General features: G+C 33.4%; 2 protein-coding genes across 2 annotated transcripts in view; both read left to right on the forward strand.

Moving 5' to 3' along the window:
* The first annotated feature begins 1,378 nt into the window (after positions 1–1,378).
* trdmt1 (tRNA aspartic acid methyltransferase 1) lies at positions 1,379–12,461 on the forward strand. The gene is made up of 10 exons (XM_056450603.1): positions 1,379–1,509; positions 1,849–1,958; positions 4,799–4,875; positions 5,903–5,974; positions 7,730–7,795; positions 9,294–9,363; positions 9,456–9,539; positions 9,619–9,908; positions 10,744–10,931; positions 12,271–12,461. Exons 1-10 carry the CDS (start codon positions 1,437–1,439, stop codon positions 12,372–12,374), a joined length of 1,134 nt encoding a protein of 377 aa, XP_056306578.1. The 5' UTR covers positions 1,379–1,436; the 3' UTR covers positions 12,375–12,461.
* A 1,116-nt stretch (positions 12,462–13,577) lies between these two features.
* Positions 13,578–18,149, forward strand: part of cubn (cubilin (intrinsic factor-cobalamin receptor)) — a 96,258-nt gene continuing 91,686 nt past the window's right edge. Inside the window, 2 exon segments of the mRNA XM_056450472.1 lie at positions 13,578–13,832; positions 16,987–17,116. Of these exon segments, the coding sequence (XP_056306447.1) occupies positions 13,714–13,832; positions 16,987–17,116 (249 nt within the window). The 5' untranslated portion in view covers positions 13,578–13,713.

The raw sequence follows: 18,149 nt of genomic DNA on the forward strand, positions 1-18,149 counted from the left end.
TAAAAATATTATTATAAAAAATAAAAATCTAACAATTATTTAGGACTTATTGATTCATTAATATATATATATATATATATATATATATATATATATATATATATATATATATATATATATATATATATATATATATATATATATATATATATATATATATATATATATATATATATATGTAATATTATTTTAGTATTATTAATATAGCCTCTATTTTACCAGGAAAAAGCACATTGAGATTAAAAGTCTCTTTTACAAGAGCCTCTTGGCCAAAATTAAGTAGTACAGTTCGTATGGGTTTAACAAAAACAACAGATAACATCATTCATCTATCAAAACACACATAAAATGAAATAGTTTAATGTAACAAATGCAAAATACAATAGTGATTAATAGTTTTATAATTTTCTATGGTAACTTCTGAATGAAGATATTATTTAAGTCAAAATATTTATTTCTGTTTATTTTTGTATTTAATATTAGTACTATTTAATACCTAAAAACATTAACTGATAACAACTAAACTATGCAAAATTATGGTAATAAATGCATATTAGATTTGCAATACATAGTATTGTTTTTAATATATATATATATATATATATATATATATATATATATATATATATATATATATATATATATATATATATATATATATATATATATATTAATAAATTGTTTGGCGATTTATTAATTTACGATTTTTATTCAAGTCAGAATTTTATATATAATATTGCTGAAAAAAACATTGACTGATACCCACCACAACATGTTTTACTTGTTAAATAGCTTATTGAGGTAACAAATACAGATAAGATTTGTAATAAATAATTGTATAAATATTTATATAAATGCAATGGCATCTTCTAAATTCATATTTTATTCATGTAAAAAGTGTAGTATTATTTAAATTTCATTTAATAATTTATTAAAATTTAATTACATAATTTTTTTTCCACCCCAAAAAAATTTGTTAGTTATATCGGGTCAAAATAAAGAAGAAAAAATTAATATTATTTCTTCAATTATATATTTAAAAAAAACATAAAATTGACCATGTAAAAGTTAAATAGGCTACAAAAAAATGAACAACTTATTAACAAATTATTAGAAAAGTCAAAGTGGCATACCTCAAAGTCGATTTTGAGTAACGTGTCATTTTGAAGGTATCATTATCTACTTTAAACAAGTTGAATGCAAACTTATTATTATTATTATTATTATTATTATTATTATTATTATTATTATTATTATTATTATTATTATTATTATTATTATTATTATTTAAAACAAATGTCAAACGAGAAAAGTAAATGAAGCGGAACGTTTTCCTTGGGTTTTTGTTTTTAGTCGGTCATGTTTTCGGGGACTCTCATGTGCCATGCTTAAACAGCTGCTGTCAAAACATCACGAACCTCATCTAGAAGTGAAATATGGAGAACATGGAGCGACTGAGAGTACTTGAACTATACAGCGGGATAGGAGGAATGCATTATGCTTTAAAGGGTACGACATTTGATTCAAACCTGTAGCGATTATTGACAAACATGACTATCAAGCGACACAGGCTCTGTCTCTGTAAAGTTAATAATTTGACACATAGCATATTTGAGTTTCATAATCCCCACAGGTGTCACTGTTCCCGCACTGAACGGTTATTTTGCAAAGTGTTTTTTTCAGAAATTAAATGACTTTTCACACATCTGTTTTGATATTTGTGGCTTTTCATAGTCTTTGTCTGTCCATTAATCAAAATAGGCATTTACGTGTTTGTTTTGTCACGTTATCGATCTGTATATCTAAATGTCAATTATTATTCATGCTTTACACTTGTATTTCTTTCAGAGAGCTCAGTTCCAGCGGAAGTTGTAGCTGCTGTGGATGTCAACACAACAGCCAATCAAATCTACAAACACAACTTTCCCACTACACAACTCTTGCCAAAAACCATAGAGGTCAGTCGTTTCATTTTCATCTGATTATATATCTATATATATTAAAAGACTTCAGTCTTTTATTTCTGTTAATAAAGTTTTCACTATACATCACATTGATTGTTTACATTAAAATGGCAAACATATATGTATTAAATGTTTTCTAAAATGTTATATGTGTGGTGAATCACTTCATTAAATACAGTTGAAGGCAGATTTATTCGCCCCCCTTTGATTTTGTTTTTTTCTTTTTTAAATATTTCCCAAATGATGTTCAACAGAGCAAGGACATTTTCACTTTTGATAATATTTTTTCTTCTGGAGAAAGTCTTATTTGTTTTATTTCGGCTAGAATAAAAGCAGTTTTTAATTTTTTTTAAACACCATTTTAAGGTCAAAATTATTAGCCCCTTTAAGCTATATATTTTTTTGATACAGTCTACAGAACAAACCATCTTTATAAAACATCTTGCCTAATTACCCTAACCTGCCTAGTTAACCTAATTACGCTAGTTAAGCCTTTAAATGTCACTTTAAGCTGAATAGAAGTGTCTTGAAAAATATTTAGTCAAATATTAATTACTTTTCCCAGTGATAGGTTGCAGCTGGAAGGGCATCCGCAGCGTAAAAAGGAAAAGTTGGCGGTTAATTCCGCTATGGCGACCCCTGATTTATAAAGGGACTAAGCTGAAAAGAAAATGAATGAATGAATGAATATTATTTTCTGTCATCATGGCAAAATAAAATAAATCAGTTATTAGAAATGAGTTATTAAAACTATTATGTTTAGAAATGTGTTGAAAAAAATCTCTCCGTTAAACAGAAATTGGGGAAAAAAATAAACAAGGGGGCTAATAATTCTGGTTGCAACTGTATACACAAATTTGTAAACACAAAATATAACATTTGGATAAAATCAGATATTTAAAAAATGCAGTTTCATTTTGCTCAAATATTAGTTAAATGTATTTACAGAGAGGATTTTGGGAATCTCTTTTTATGAACCTATTAAAAAACCTCCAGAAATTTTGCTTATAGTCAGAAGAAACCTAAGAGTCTCCTTTAAAAGTTTTAAGTTAAAGTGTTAAAAGATGTAAGTTTTAAATGATAAATATGGATATGGATAGACAGACATATCCCTTTGTAAAAAAAATATTGAAATAATATCCTCATAGGCGGCACGGTGGCTCAGTGGATAGGACTGTCGCCTCACAGCAAGAAGGTCACTGCTTCGAGTTCCGGCTGGGTCAGTTGGTATTTCTGTGTGGAGTTTGCATGTTCTCCCTGTGTTGGCGTGGGTTTCCTCCGGGTGCTCCGGTTTCCCCCACAGTCCAAAGACATGCGCTATAGGTGAATTGGATGAACTGAATTGGTCGTAGTGTATGAGTGCGTGTCTGAATGCGAGAGTGTGTAAGTGTATAACATGTGTAAAGCATATTCCGGAATAGTTGGTGGTTCTGCTGTGGTGACCTCTGATAAATAAGGGACTAAGCCGAAGGAAAATTAATGAGTAAATAAATATCATCGTAGTTAATTTTGCAGGAATTGCAGGTGTTAAGTGTATTCACTACTAGAAACAATGGAAAAACTTGGGATCCTAATAGAGACTCAGTTTTGAGGAATAATGTATCACCAGATATATAATATGCTAATCTGCAAATGGTATATTGACAGGTATGATTATATCCACTTGCACTTTTGCATAGATTTATGTGAGTAATTATTGACCTTTATGCAAATGTAAGAGCTTGTGTAAACAACAAAAAGTCTTATTTAATTGGTTTATTGTGTTCTCTTTTGTAACATCCTTTAAATGGCATTTCTTCACAAAGTCCCATGACTGATTGTTTTTTTTAAAGCAGTCAGAGGTAAAAGTGTAACCGAGTGGTTTTTGTGGTGGCTAAAGGTCCTGTGCTTTGTCAGCATGGTAATGATGTACCTGCCACTGGCCGACATTCATTATAAATGCTTAAACTGTGTTTGAATTGGTGGGTTAAGATTTAGATGAGTGTAAATGGTTTTGAAGATGACGTACAGAAATACAGTGCTCAACATATAGGAGTACACCCCTCATAAATCTCTCATTTAGATTAATATTTTCCTTAGGAAGCTGTACAATAGTATATTTGTGCATCTACATTAGATTAGTCAGCACTGAAGCCAAATCTGGAGCTAATCTAACAAAATAACTCATGATGATGGTCCAAAATGGGTACACCCAAATTGATGTTAGGGAAAATAATAAATTACAAATTTTAAATAAGCAAAAATTCAAGAGAAATGTATAACATTTTGTAGTTTGAAATTTTTTCCCCATTATTTCGTATAAATGTAATTGTATTATCTTTCTATTTCTAAAGATGTTCGGTGACTAAAATATTGTTTGAATAAATATATCTGTTTAATAAATCTATTTTGTTCAAATGCACCAGATTATATGACCTATATTCACTGAGAAATTGATAAAAATATTCATTTTCAAAATGGGATGTACTTAATTATATTGAGCACTGTATGTTTATATGGTATTGTAGAGTAAATTGTTATGTTATAGTACATATTTCAAAAATGAATGCACTCAGAATGCTTTCAGATCAAGACTTATTGATTTTTATTTCCATCTCAGCATCTAATAGTATTTTCAATAATACAAAATAATACGACTTATGCAAGAATAAAATCATAGCTTATGTATATTTAATGTATGCTATGTTTATTGCAATATGCAAATAGTTATTTTAAGATCCGTTTATGTCTTGCAGTAAACAAGAATGAGCAGTTTTGATCATGTTTTTGGTGTTTTGTTAAATAATTTAACATTAAGTAGTTTAGTGACAGCTCTTTTTGTGTTTGTGTATCAGGGAATGACGTTGCAGGATTTTGACAGGCTAAATTTTGACATGATTTTGATGAGCCCACCATGTCAACCTTTCACCAGGTGATCACAATGTTTTTCAAACTTCTTAATTAAATATATTTTTTTCATTTTGTGAAACATGCAGAATAAATCTTGAGTAACTGCAGTGCCCTTTCTTTTCAATTCAGTTTTGTTTTTCAATAGAAAACACTTTTATTTAGCAAGCTTACAGTGGGGGTAATAAGTATTGAACACGTCACCGTTGTCTCAAAAAACATATTTCTGAAGGTGTTGTTGACTTGAAATATTCCCCGGATGTTGGTAACAACCAAAGAAATCCATATATGCAAAGAAAACAAATCTAATTAGTTAAAAAATAATTATGCACGGAAAAAGTATTGAACACATGAAGAAAGGGAGGTGTAGAAAGGCAGTAAAAGTTCAGACAGCAGCTGAAATCTCTCAGTAGTTCTTTAGCAACCCTCTCCCTTTCCTCAGTGTAAATGAATATTAGCTGCATCAGTCCAACATCTACATTACCAGAATGATCAAGATGAAATCAGGGTGGACATTTCAGCAAAACACAGTCAAGGAAACTATCAATGCTTTCAGAGAAAGAAAATCAAGCTGTAGAATGGCCCAGCCAATCACCTGACTTGAATCCAATAGAAAATACAAAATAAAGATCAGATTTGATAGACGAGACCCACAGAACCATCAAGATTTCTACACTCTGTTGAAGTCTGTGAAAAACTGAATATGAGAGGCGTCTTTAAGCAGTCAAAGCCAAAAAGCCATTTATTTAAAGTATTCTGTTATTACAGTTCACATAACTCATTTTTTAGATAGTTTTTTTTTGTTTTTGTTTTATTTTTATGTTTGTTTTTATGTGGGTTTTTACCGAAATCAGGTTCAACTCCATGTCAATAGCTCCTATAGAAATATTATTTCCAGGAAAAAAACATGATGAGTTCAATACTTATTTTCCCTGCTGTACATTAAATTCTGTCAAGCCTTTTGCAATGTGAAATCGAATTGATGTTATATATGAATTTAGAAAAAAAAATGCTTAGCTGGTTGACTAAAGCTAGTGTGTGTTTCTCGATAGGATTGGTTTGCAGGGAGATGTTGCTGACCCCAGAACAAAGAGCTTCCTGTATATCCTGGATCTTCTGCCAAGGTCAGACTGTTCAATCAATGCTCATTTAACATCCCTGTAACATTGTTTTTTTTGGCACTAGTTTTCAGATTTGAGTTATTTGAACATTGTGGTCTGTTGCAAAGTGTAAGGAGACTGTCAACACAGTGTCTTCTGATTCAAACCTTCTCATAGAGGAAAACATCAACAATTCCAGCAAATGCATACTGGAATTCACCCTTGCATTCTACTGACATTAAGGGGTCATGAAACCCCCCTCTTTCAGTTCAAGTCTACTCTTCTCGAACAGTTCTCCCTGCAAAAATGCTTGCTGTAAACCAACAGCTTTGCTGTATCGGCCCTGACAGCATCACAGGGAAAAACATGCAACAAACCCTGTGGATCATGGAAACAAACACTTAACGTTACAACCCTTCATGAACAGCTAAATACTGCTTGCCATACGTGGACGCGGTCTCACTCAGTCATTGGCTGGTCTGCCTTGCCTCCGTGCTTTTGCATGCTCTCATGAACAATTAAGAAATAGGGTGTTCTCATATGATAAGAAAACTCCGCTATGAATAATAATGAGAAACCGACACATCATCACTCCACTAGCAGATTCGTGCTACGTCACTGACTTTGATCCCACCCAAAAAATGATTTTAAACCAGGAAAATGAAATTAGCGGACAAAACCTTAAAATTATCCAGTTTTCTCCACAGTTAAAGCTGACAGGTGCTACCGTTGTCTTAAATGATGCTCAACACACACACAGTTAAATATGTAAAAACCTCAAAAAAAGTACTCAATGGTGTCTTTAACCTTTAACGTTTATAGGTTTTAAAGTTTACAGAGCTATAGAAATAGATTAAGAGACCACTTGAAAATTATATATATTATATATATATATATATATATATATATATATATATATATATATATATATATATATACACACATTTACATATATTTTTCACATTTTGTGACAAGATATATTGTTTTCAAAAAATAAGTTTATAATTGTTGAATAAAATTGAACTTGTTTTGTCACTCGTGTTAATGTGATAATGAAGGGTCCTCTTTTCATTTACCAAATGAGCTTGCCTTTATAAGGGTAAAAGCAACATTTTTATTAATATCATAACAAATTTGATCCTTGATTTGCCTAAATTGACAGTTAAGGTATTTTTTATGAAAGAACCAAAAAGAAACTATAAAAAGTGTGTGTTTTTATTATACTTACATGCTTATTTTTTATATTCTGTGAAAATGCTTACAAAATTACCTAAATTATTATAGAACTATTGATAATTTCATTTTCGAGCAGTTCAGAACTCCTGATGAGCAATCATGAATTTCTAAATATCGCAATATATATGGCAGGGGAAAAATATTGCTATGTAATTTTTTTTCAATGTTGTGCAGCCCTAATTTGGTAGAATAACCAATAACAATTTTCAATTATAGCAATAATTATACAGTACCATCTGTCAAAGGAAGGTTAATTACATGAATACTAACGTGTAATCAATTTTTGTAGTCGTTTGCTACATCACAATGAGTAACATCAACACATGATGATCATGACTCTTTAGCACTGCTTTCTATTAAAAAATACATTTCCTGCCACAGCATTTTTTTTGCTCATCTGACATTATTAATTCATGTTTGACAAAGAATTGCTTCCTCTCCTCCCTCTCCGTTTGCCCTTTTCCAAGTCAATCTCTGCCAGCCAGGGTGCTTTTCTGTCCCAGAATGTGTTTGTGAAAGAATGTACCTCTCTCGCTCCTGCAGGCTCAGCAAGCGGCCACGCTTCATTCTGCTGGAGAATGTGAAGGGCTTTGAGAGCTCAGCTGCAAGGTAACCAGGAGCTTTCAGATCACCATGGTTATGTGGCTGTGAGCCAATCGGGTCATTCCTCTGTGTTTCTGTCACCATGGATTGTGTTAATAGGAATCTCATAGTTTGTCCACGTTAATTTAGGGGAATGAAAGTATTTGAATATTGAAAAACGTTGCACATTGACCTTACATTGCTGTTCGTTTGTTTACCTTCAGATCATCTGAAATGTAGGGGACTTTTTTCTTCAGTGGAACATTATGCAAGACTTTTAGCTAAAATTGTGGTCCTTGATGATTCATAAAATGCTTAAAAGCTGCACTTTAAGAGTCAAGAAAAACCTACAGGCAAAATATAGTGTATACCCATGGCTCTTGATGACATATTCTGTGAAATAAAATTATTCATAAAAAAAAACCGTAACATTATTTACAATTTTGTTTAAGCTTTAATCCACAACCTTAGCAAGCCTTGAGTTTTGACTGGAGCACAACAGACTGGAGCAGAGGAAATCCATTTTATGAATTAAAGCAGAATAGATTTATTTGACCAGTCAAAACTGGACAGATCTATCCGACCAATCAGAGCAGAATAAATCCTTCTGACAATCAAAACAGAGCAGATCTATCTGACCAATCAGAGCAGATTACATCCATGTGACCAATCAAACAGAGCAGATCTGTTTGACTAATCTGAGTTGAGTAACGCCATTTGACCAATCAGTGCTGACTAGATCTCTTGGATCAATTGAAACAGAGCAGATGCATTTGACCAATCAGTGCTGACTAGATCTCTTGGATCAATTGAAACAGAGTAGAGGCATTTGACCAATCGGTGTAAACTAATCCATTTGACTAATCAGAGCAGAGTTGAGCCATCTGGCCAATCAGAGTAGAGCACTGACATGACCAATCAGAGCTGAGTAGATCCATGTGAATAATCAAAACAGAGCAGATCCACTTGACAAATCTGGCAATCAAAGATTGCCATATGACCAATCAGAGTAGAGTAACTATCTGAACAATTGGAGCCGAGTAGATTCATCTGACCAATCAAAACAGACCAGATCCATCTGATCAGTCAAACGAGAGCAGAACGATTTGACCAATCAGAGTAAATTAACTTTTTCTGACCAATAAGAGCTGAGTAGATCCACCTGACCAATTAAAAAAAGAGTGGATCCATCTGACTAATCAGAGCAGAGCAGATACTTTTGACCAATCAGAGTAGAGTAGATCCCCCTGGGCAATCAAAATCAAGCAGATTTGGAAAGCAGGGGTTTAGAGAGACTGGAGCCTTGAATGAAACTTTTTTATGCATATTATATTTATTTTGTTGTTGTTGTTTTTTAGTTTGGGTAGGTGTAAACCTCTTGCAGGAGAGTCCAAAACAATACAAGAAACTTATAAATTAGCATAATGGGGTGTTTTAAAGCTAGCTATGATTGCTTTACTGTCCAAATGTATTTATTTAGCACCAGCCAATCATATCTGACTGTATCTGGTCTTTTAATAAACAGGGATGCTTTGGTTCAGACCCTGAGAGAGTGCGACTACAGCTTTCAGGAGTTTCTGATCTCGCCAACATCTGTAAGGTCTCTTCATCTGACATATTCATTAAACTACAGCTCTCCACATCTCCTTAAAAACTGCAAAAAAATCTTGTTTTGTCACACACACAGCTTGGGATACCTAATTCTAGGCTCAGATACTTCCTGATAGCAAAGAGAGCACCAGAAACCTTCTCTTTCCCAGTTTCAACGGAGGTACTTGTCTTTTATAAATACGCTAAGACACTACATTGCCGTTAGCTACGGAATACTAAAGCTTTTCGTCTATTTTCAGATTATTGAGGGCTTCCCCATGTCTGAATCTACAGACAGTCCACACAATCATCCCACATCATCTGCATCCGAGAGAGAAAAGACGATCATGTTTAAGCTGGAGACGGAAGAAGATTTGGAAAGGAAGAGGAAGCAGGACAGCCGGGAATCAGTCAGGAGGTTGCTGGACTTCTTGCAGGAGGAAGAGGACATGGAGCCGTATCTGCTGCCTTCCAAAACCCTGCTCAGATACGCTCTGGTGATGGATATAGTTCAGCCCAGCAGCAGGAGATCAGTCTGCTTTACCAAAGGGTGTGTAACTTTTAGACACACACACACGCATACAGTTAAAGTCAAAATTATTAGCCTGCCTGTGAATTTTTTATTTTATTTTTTCAAATATTTTCCAAGTGATGTTTTAAGCTCAATATTATTAGCCCCCTTAAGCGATATCTCTGCCACAGCATGTCATGTTGTATAATGTCTCTGTCTAAATAAATGAAATAAATAAATAAATGTAATATGAAAGTAGGGCTGCGACTAGTGATTATTTTACTAATCAATTAATCAGCGTTTTTTTTTTTTTAATCGATGTATCGGATTAAAAAATAAAAAGAAACGAAAAGACAAGTGTGAAATACTCCCACACCATGGATGACAAGGGTGGCACATATTTCTCTGCCTTCGCTATGTATCTTTCCCCTAACGTTACCTCCGCTCATTTTTTTTTTGCTCCGTCCTGTGTGCAGAACTCTGCTGGTATCAGTGCACGACAGAGGCAGAGTGTGTTCGCTCCGCACGCAACTAAAGTTTTTTTTAATAATCAAACCTCTCTGCGTCGCGCGACACCACGAGTCGATTTTGAAATTTGTTGCCAACACTTTTAGTAAGTAATCGATTTTAATCTATTTGTTGTTGCAGCCATATATTAATGCACATTGAGTCCTGGTTGACCCTAACAGATGTTTTTTTTGTGTGCGTGTGTGTGCGCGTGTGTGTGTTTGTGTGTGTGTGTGTGTGCGCGCGCGCGTGTGTGTGTGTGTGTGTTTGTGTGTGTGTTTGTGTGTTTGTGTTTGTGTGTGTGTGTGTGTGTGTGTGTGTGTGTGTGTGTGTGTGTGTGTGCGTGCGTGTGTGCGTGCACACACAGGTATGGTCATTATGTAGAGGGCACGGGCTCCGTCTTGCAGTCCTGTATGGATGTGGATCTGGAGATGGTGTTTAAGAGTCTGGATCAGCTTTCAGAAGAAGACAAACTCAAGCAGCTCCTCCAACTCAAGCTCAGATACTTCACTCCTAGAGAAATCAGCAGACTCATGGGCTTCCCGGATCATTTCAGTAAGATTTTTACACTTTCACAACCACAGCATGTAATAGGAAAGAAAAGACTCTTTAAAAGTTTTTATAAGTGCTGATATGTGTGCATAGATGTCATTTCAGATTCATTAGCTTTAAAGTCCACTTTGTCATTCCACTGAAGTGTGAATTGGTTAATGGATAACTGCATATTATTGACTTATCTAAATATGATGAGCCGTTTCAAGAGTAATTTCAGACAGTTGCATACACTACCTGACAAAAGTCTTGTCACCTATCTAAGTTTTTGGAACAACAAATAATAACTTCTAGTTGATCATTTGGTATCAGAAGTGGCTTATATGAAAGGCAAAGTCCTCTAGATTACGCTTATTTTACCAAAATAAAATATGATCATGCCTTGATTTTTAATTATTTAATTAGGACAGTAAGGTCTGACTTTGCTTAGACAAAAGTCTTGTCACTTAACAGAAATAATGTACAGTATATAAATATAAAGTCATGCTGCAGTGGAGAGAAATAATATTGTGTATGACTTCCATGAGCTTGGAGGACTGCATCCACACATCTCTGCAATGACTCAAATCACTTATTAATAAAGTCATCTGGAATGGCAAAGAAAGCGTTCTTGCAGGACTCCCAGAGTTCATCAAAATTCTTTGGATTTATCTTCAAGGCCTCCTCCTTCATCTTACCCCAGACAGGTTCAATAATGTTCATGTCTGGTGACTGGGCTGGCCAATCCTGGAGCACCTTGACCTTCTTTGCTTTCAGGAACTTTGATGTGGAGGCTGAAGTAAGGAGCGCTATCCTGCTGAAGAATTTGTCCTCTCCTGTGGTTTGTAATGTAATGGGCAGCACAGATGTCTTAATACCTCAGACTGTTGATGTTTCCATCCGTTCTGCAGATCTCTCGCACACACCCATACTGAATGTACCCCCAAACCATGATTTTTCCTTCACCAAACTTGACTGATTTCTATGAGAATCGTGGCTCCATGCGGGTTCCAATAGGTCTTCTGCAGTATTTGTGATGACTGGGATGCAGTTCAACAGATGTCTACCTTCTGTCACTTTTCAAAATGATCAACTAGAAGTCAAGTTATTATTTGTTGCTCTTAAAACTGAGATTGACAGCAAGACTTTTGTCAGGCAGTGTATAATTACTATGATCAGTTCATAATCCTAGGCTTTTTACCATACATAGACAATGCTGTTAATATTTTAGATAGTCTTTAATAGTCTTTTTTTTTAAGGAACTACTGAACATTTAGGGTGAAACATCACTCAGTGGCTCTTACTCATGTTTTTCTCTTTCAATTAATTATTATTTTTATGATTTTTTTTTTGTGTTTTTCAGCATTTCCAAAGCACATTTCCTTTAAACAGCAGTACCGTGTGTTGGGGAACAGCCTGAACGTCCATGTGGTTTCACATCTTATACGTCTAATGGTCGCAAAATAGACACATCTTATAGATAGCATTGTTGTATGTTGTTTTTATTTTGTGTAAATGTGTATATTTATATGAATAAATAATGTTTTGATATTTTTACAGAAGGCGTGGTCGATGCTTGTTGTTGTTTTTCATTTGTTAACAGGATTTTTGCAGGTATAAAAAATACGTAATTTAAAGAACGCCTCATTTTTAAATGATAAAATAATAATAATAATAATAATATCAACATAAATAATAATAGTTAAATACAATAAAATAACAGTAATAATTAAATAAGATAATAATAATATGAAAACAATACAATTATAATAATTAGAGTAAAATAAAAAATTATTGAATGAAATAAATGTATAATAATAATAGTAATAATATAAAAGTAAGACAATAATAATAATTTAATAGAGTAAAATAAACAATAATAATAATAATAATAAAAATAATAATACTAATAATAATTAAATAAAATAAATACAAAATAATAATAATAATTATTATTATTATTATTTTACAATTTCATAAAATAATGCATTAAATTTTAAAATGTTTAAATAATATTACATAATGTATAATGTATTATACTTCTAAATATTATTAATAACATAATTAAATAGAGTAAAATAAATATATTGTATTAATATTATAAAATATAAAAATATAACTAAATTATAATTCCAATTAAAAAAATATAAAAGTAATAATAATAATAATAATTATTATTATTATTATTATTATTTTACCACTTCATAAAATAAAAGGTCTTAAAACATCTTAAATGAAAGCTGAAACTCTTTAGTTCATAAAATCTTGACAATGTTGACAAAATGACTGTTTGCATGTTCATTCCTGTTTTATGCATGTTCAAACTTTATTTAAAGCATATATTCAAAGCATTTTTGTTTTGGTTTTGAGTTTTACATTTTATTAAGGGTGGGCTAATAATGGGATAATAATAAAAACTAATGAAGATTGATAGGACGTTGTGCTCCCATTATATAGATTACATACACATTAAAATGCATTAAATGGCCTATTATATCAGCCTCAATGCTGGAAGTGATTTCCTTCACAGCTGTTCATAAAGGAAAATGAACCGTAAGCTTTAACTTTGGTTACTGATCTCCAAAATTCATGTGACGCCTCCTGACTCTCCACCAATAAAGTCCCGTTTTTTACATGCAACTGAGTTAAATGCCCTCCTTACCTGCTGCTTTATGAGTGATTTTTAGGAAATTGTGAGGAGTCTTCAGGCCAAAGTGCACCTGTGGCCGGTTGAGTTTTTAGGCAGGTCTCAGTGTGAAGCTGCAGGACAGTGACTGATGAGCGTTCAGGGACGAGATCTGTGATCATGGCTCAAACTCTGAGCTTCTCCTGGATCTTCATCTTTCTGCTCTTCTTCTGTGGACTTCAGGGTGATCGGGGCGGACAAAACCACAGCCGGCAAAAAAGAGCAATCAGCAGCGAGCAGTAAGTCATTATTCATCAGCTATTGCTGTTTTTCGAGATGTGTTCTCATTGCATTATTATTGTTTTGTAAAATAAAAATTCTAATGAGCAAAAGTAAGTGGACAACTGCAAAAATATTGTCACACGGTAATGCTTCTATTATGTACCGTATTATATGTCAAATGTATTTCTGCTCATAGCTGCATTTTTCTAAGCATTATTATTTATACGGCAAATAATGAAATCTGTGTTAATAACAGTTATAAATGTTACATTTACAATGGGCAGTATGTTTTTATTGATTACTTTTTTCATTTATTTAAACACATTTTAAAACCTCAAAGGTTAAGGTAACTCAAACCATTTGAGGAAACCGATTGCAACAAACCATTTAAGTTCAAAAACTAATCCTAATGAGTACTGTCAACTTAATCCATCTTACATGAAGCAATTTGTGCACAGAAAAACCCAATAAATGAAGAAAACTCAAACCAACTGAGTACTGTAAAACCCAATAAGTTAAGGTAACTCAAACCGTTTGAGGAAACCGATTGCTACAAACCATTTGAGTTAAATACTAATCTATATGAGTACTGTGAACTTACTCCATTTAAGTTGAAGTAATGAGGTTTGAGTTGACTATACTCATTTCATTTGATAAAAAGCTGACTGTTGGGTTTCACAGTGCATTTATTTAAACCTCTGGAGATTTGTAATCTCCTTTTCAAGAGTTTCCTGGATTTATTAATTAAGATGAACTAGTGTAGAGATTTAAGATGCATTGTATAGTTTAAATGTATTTCTTTTTAATTTATTTGTTTCGTTGTCAGAGACATTAAACATTATTAAGCATTTTTGTACCAGAATTGGCCAAAGGCAAGCTTTTATTTGGATGTGATTAATCTTTTGACTGCATTATTCAAATGTGTTTTTTCGGCTCTTACTTTTTTTTTTTCTTTGTTAAGATCGAACAGTTTTTTTCATATACCTGCCAGTCATGGTATTTTGGGCTCATTAAAGCTTTTCGCTGTTGTTTTTTGTCTAATTCAAAAGAAAACATCTAAAATGCCCTATTAAATGTTGCTCTTTATCAATTTTGTATCTGTAAATGTCAATTGTGTTTTTTTAATTTTATTTTTTTTTTATTATGGTTGTTTTCTCAAAATAAGTGTTTTTTTTCTTGCACTGAGCCATAAATCTCCACTTTAGCATGTATATATTTTTATTCATAATGTTTTTTATAGAGGTATTTGCATAATTTGCTGGTATATATCAAGCGTTTTATTAAACAAAAACATGACCACATATATATATATATATATATATATATATATATATATATATATATATATATATATATATATAAATATTTAGGTTGTTCACTGTATTTTATAACTTCAAAAAGAGATTCCCACTGCAGGCGACACGGTGGCTCAGTGGTTAGCACTGTTGCTTCATAGCAAGAAGTTTGCTGGTTCGCGTCCCAGCTAGGTCAGCTGGCATTTCTGTGTGGAGTTTGCATGTTCTCCCCGTGTTCGTATGGGTTTGCTCCAGGTGCTCTTGTTTCCCCCACAGTAGAGGTCTGTACCGCGGGAGCCACGGGACCCAGCCAGTTTTCTTGCAGCACTGGAATAAATTTCCAAATAAAACACTGTAGCGGGCGCTCTAACAATATAGTGCTCCCAAGACAAAGAGTGCGCATTCCAGAGAGAGAGCGCTCGCATTCGTAAAAGTGCTGTGTGTGTGTGTGTGTGTGTGTGTGTGTGTGTGTGTGTGTGTGTGTGTGTGTGTGTGTGTGTGTGTGTGTGTGTGTGTGTGTGTGAGAGAGAGAGAGAGAGAGAGAGAATGAGAGAAAACACTACTGCTTTGCACCACTGCTCTTTTTGCACTCTTGTTTGTACACAGTAACGCTGCACTGCTTTGTCAATACGAATGTACAGTTCTTTGTCATGCCAATAAAGCACCTAAATGTGAAATGTGAATGAGAGAGAGCGCGGTCATCCGCCGTGGTGCTGTGTGTCGCTTGTAATAGGCTGACTGGACTCTGTAACATGCAGCTTAGTTTTTTTGGGAGGCCTATTTAATCGCTATACAGTCTTCCTTGGCCCAATATGTACTGTACCTGCTATGTTTATAGAAATAATGCTGATATGATAAATGAAACACAATCGGTAGTTGGCAAATATATTGAGTGGATATGTTAGTAAATCTGACTTTGGAGTATCCACAAACCTTTGTGAAAAATCACAAAGGGGCAAAAAAAAAAAAAAAACATTTAGCCCACAATCCTTACACAACCTACACTTTTATCTGTTATCTCCCTCTTTTGGTAGTGCCCAATTTTAACGTGAGATTTTGAAAACCAGATCTAAATTTAGCAGGAACGGTCGGGTAAAAAACGGCGTGGGCCGGGCAGCAGTTAAACAAAGGCTGAATATACGGCGGGAGCGGTCGTGTGCTGAATAAAACCTGGCGGTACTGTGGCTAGAACGGGATTAAAAATTCAGTCCCGCACAGATCTCTAGCCCACAGTTCAAAGACATGCACTATAGGTGAATTGAATGAACTAAATTGGCTAAAGTTAAACTAAACTTAGTGTATGTGTGTGAATGAGTGTGTATGCATGTTTCCCAGTACTGGGTTGTGGCTGGAAGGGCATCTGCTGTGTAAAACATATGCTGGATAAGTTCGGCTGTGGCAACCCCTGATTAATAAAGGGACTAAGCCGAAAAGAAAATGAATGAATGAATGATTCCCAGAACCCCTTTAAATTTTTAAGTCTAATGTTAAACCAGTGTTTATTTTGAAAATTACCACATTTAATAAAAAAATAACACCTTATTTGCATATTTAAACAGCATTGTAGAAATCTTGTAGGGCAAAAAAAGTTTGTAATTCTTAATGCAATCACTCAACTGGGGAACCAAGGTTAGTTATGTTTTAGTAAAACTGTCTTGCCTTCATTATTCTGGAATAATTATGCATTGTCTTGTGTGGAACATCAAACATGTTGTTTTGTTTCTTATTATAACTCTCTTGTTCCTTTACTTTGTGCTTCAATGTGAAGTTTTTAACCTGCAATGGCTGATGTTATTGAGCAGTAATGGTTGTTTTAAGCAATAATTGTACAGTGGGTTATAAATTAAATGAGGACGTGCTGATGATTGATTCGCAGGCCTCGTATGATTTCTGAAAACGGTCACCTCACCTTCTCTGCTGGTTACAACAAAGACATTCGCTTCACTACCTCAGGATCAGGAAGTCTGAAAGTGGGCGCAGAAGACCTCATCCTGCAGATAAACCAGGTCAGTTCTATTAGAAATATTAATCATGTTAGAAAAACAAACTGAGAGATGTTTAAGCAAGTATTTCTGTAGGTCGAGCACATTCAGCTTTTGTTTAATTGTTTGTTTTGTATGTATTTGGTTTTAGATTAGATTTGTGTATTACTTTTTATGATTCTATAGGCTCTATGCACAGCTAGAGTTTTAAATCTAACGATAAACTTCCTCTAAGAGCTTAGTGTGACCATTTTCAATTTCACAAGGTCATTAAACTACACTCCGTAGTTTAACACTCAGTTAAACAGACAAACATTCATTTAGATGTTCAAGTGGAAAACGAGATGAAAGACCATTTTAACCACTAGCATCATCAGTAGCAACAGGCTAGCGCAGAAACTTCATTGAAAATACTGGGGTAAAATAAACTGTCATATTTTAAAGACATGACAGGGGGAAATGGAGTTTAATGCAGTGCTTCTTGTCTGATCTGAGACCCACTTCATATCGTATATCTAACAGGCAGTCAAGATCGCTGATTTTTTAAAGAAATCCTATCTTAAACTTGACAATTACGTAATGGAAAGACAGTTCTGAAAAGTAAAAGTCTGTGTGCATATAGCCCATTATTTGTTGGATTTATTTTTTTTCTGATATTTTTTAATTTGTTAAGCCAAAATTATTAATCATATTATTAATGAATCCCCATTTATCAAAACACTTTTAAATCATAAAAAATCATAAAGAATGTGTGTTTTTTTTTTCAGAAACCTTATAGTTTTTGAAGGAATAAACAATGTGAGGTAACCTTCGTTATAGTGCACTGGACAAGTCTGAACAATTTGACCCACGCATGCGCAAGGCAGGCAGTTCTGTACAATTATGTAATCTATCGGCTTAAAGATATCAGCTTAATTTTGATATCGGACCGATAATAACATTAAAAATAGCATTTATCTGCCGATAAAGATATGGCCGCCGATATATATATATATATATATATATATATATATATATATATATATATATATATATATATATATATATATATATATAT

This window comes from Danio aesculapii, chromosome 24, assembly GCF_903798145.1.
Source record: "Danio aesculapii chromosome 24, fDanAes4.1, whole genome shotgun sequence".
NCBI classification, from domain to species: Eukaryota; Metazoa; Chordata; class Actinopteri; order Cypriniformes; family Danionidae; genus Danio; species Danio aesculapii.

Coding starts and splice junctions, on each gene's coding strand:
- trdmt1 (XM_056450603.1), top strand. CDS start 1,437: ATGGAGAACATGGAGCGACTGAGAGTACTTGAACTATACAGCGGGATA. Junction 4,876..5,902: donor CCATGTCAACCTTTCACCAG/GTGATCACAATG, acceptor GTTTCTCGATAG/GATTGGTTTGCAGGGAGATG. Junction 9,364..9,455: donor TTCTGATCTCGCCAACATCT/GTAAGGTCTCTT, acceptor TCACACACACAG/CTTGGGATACCTAATTCTAG.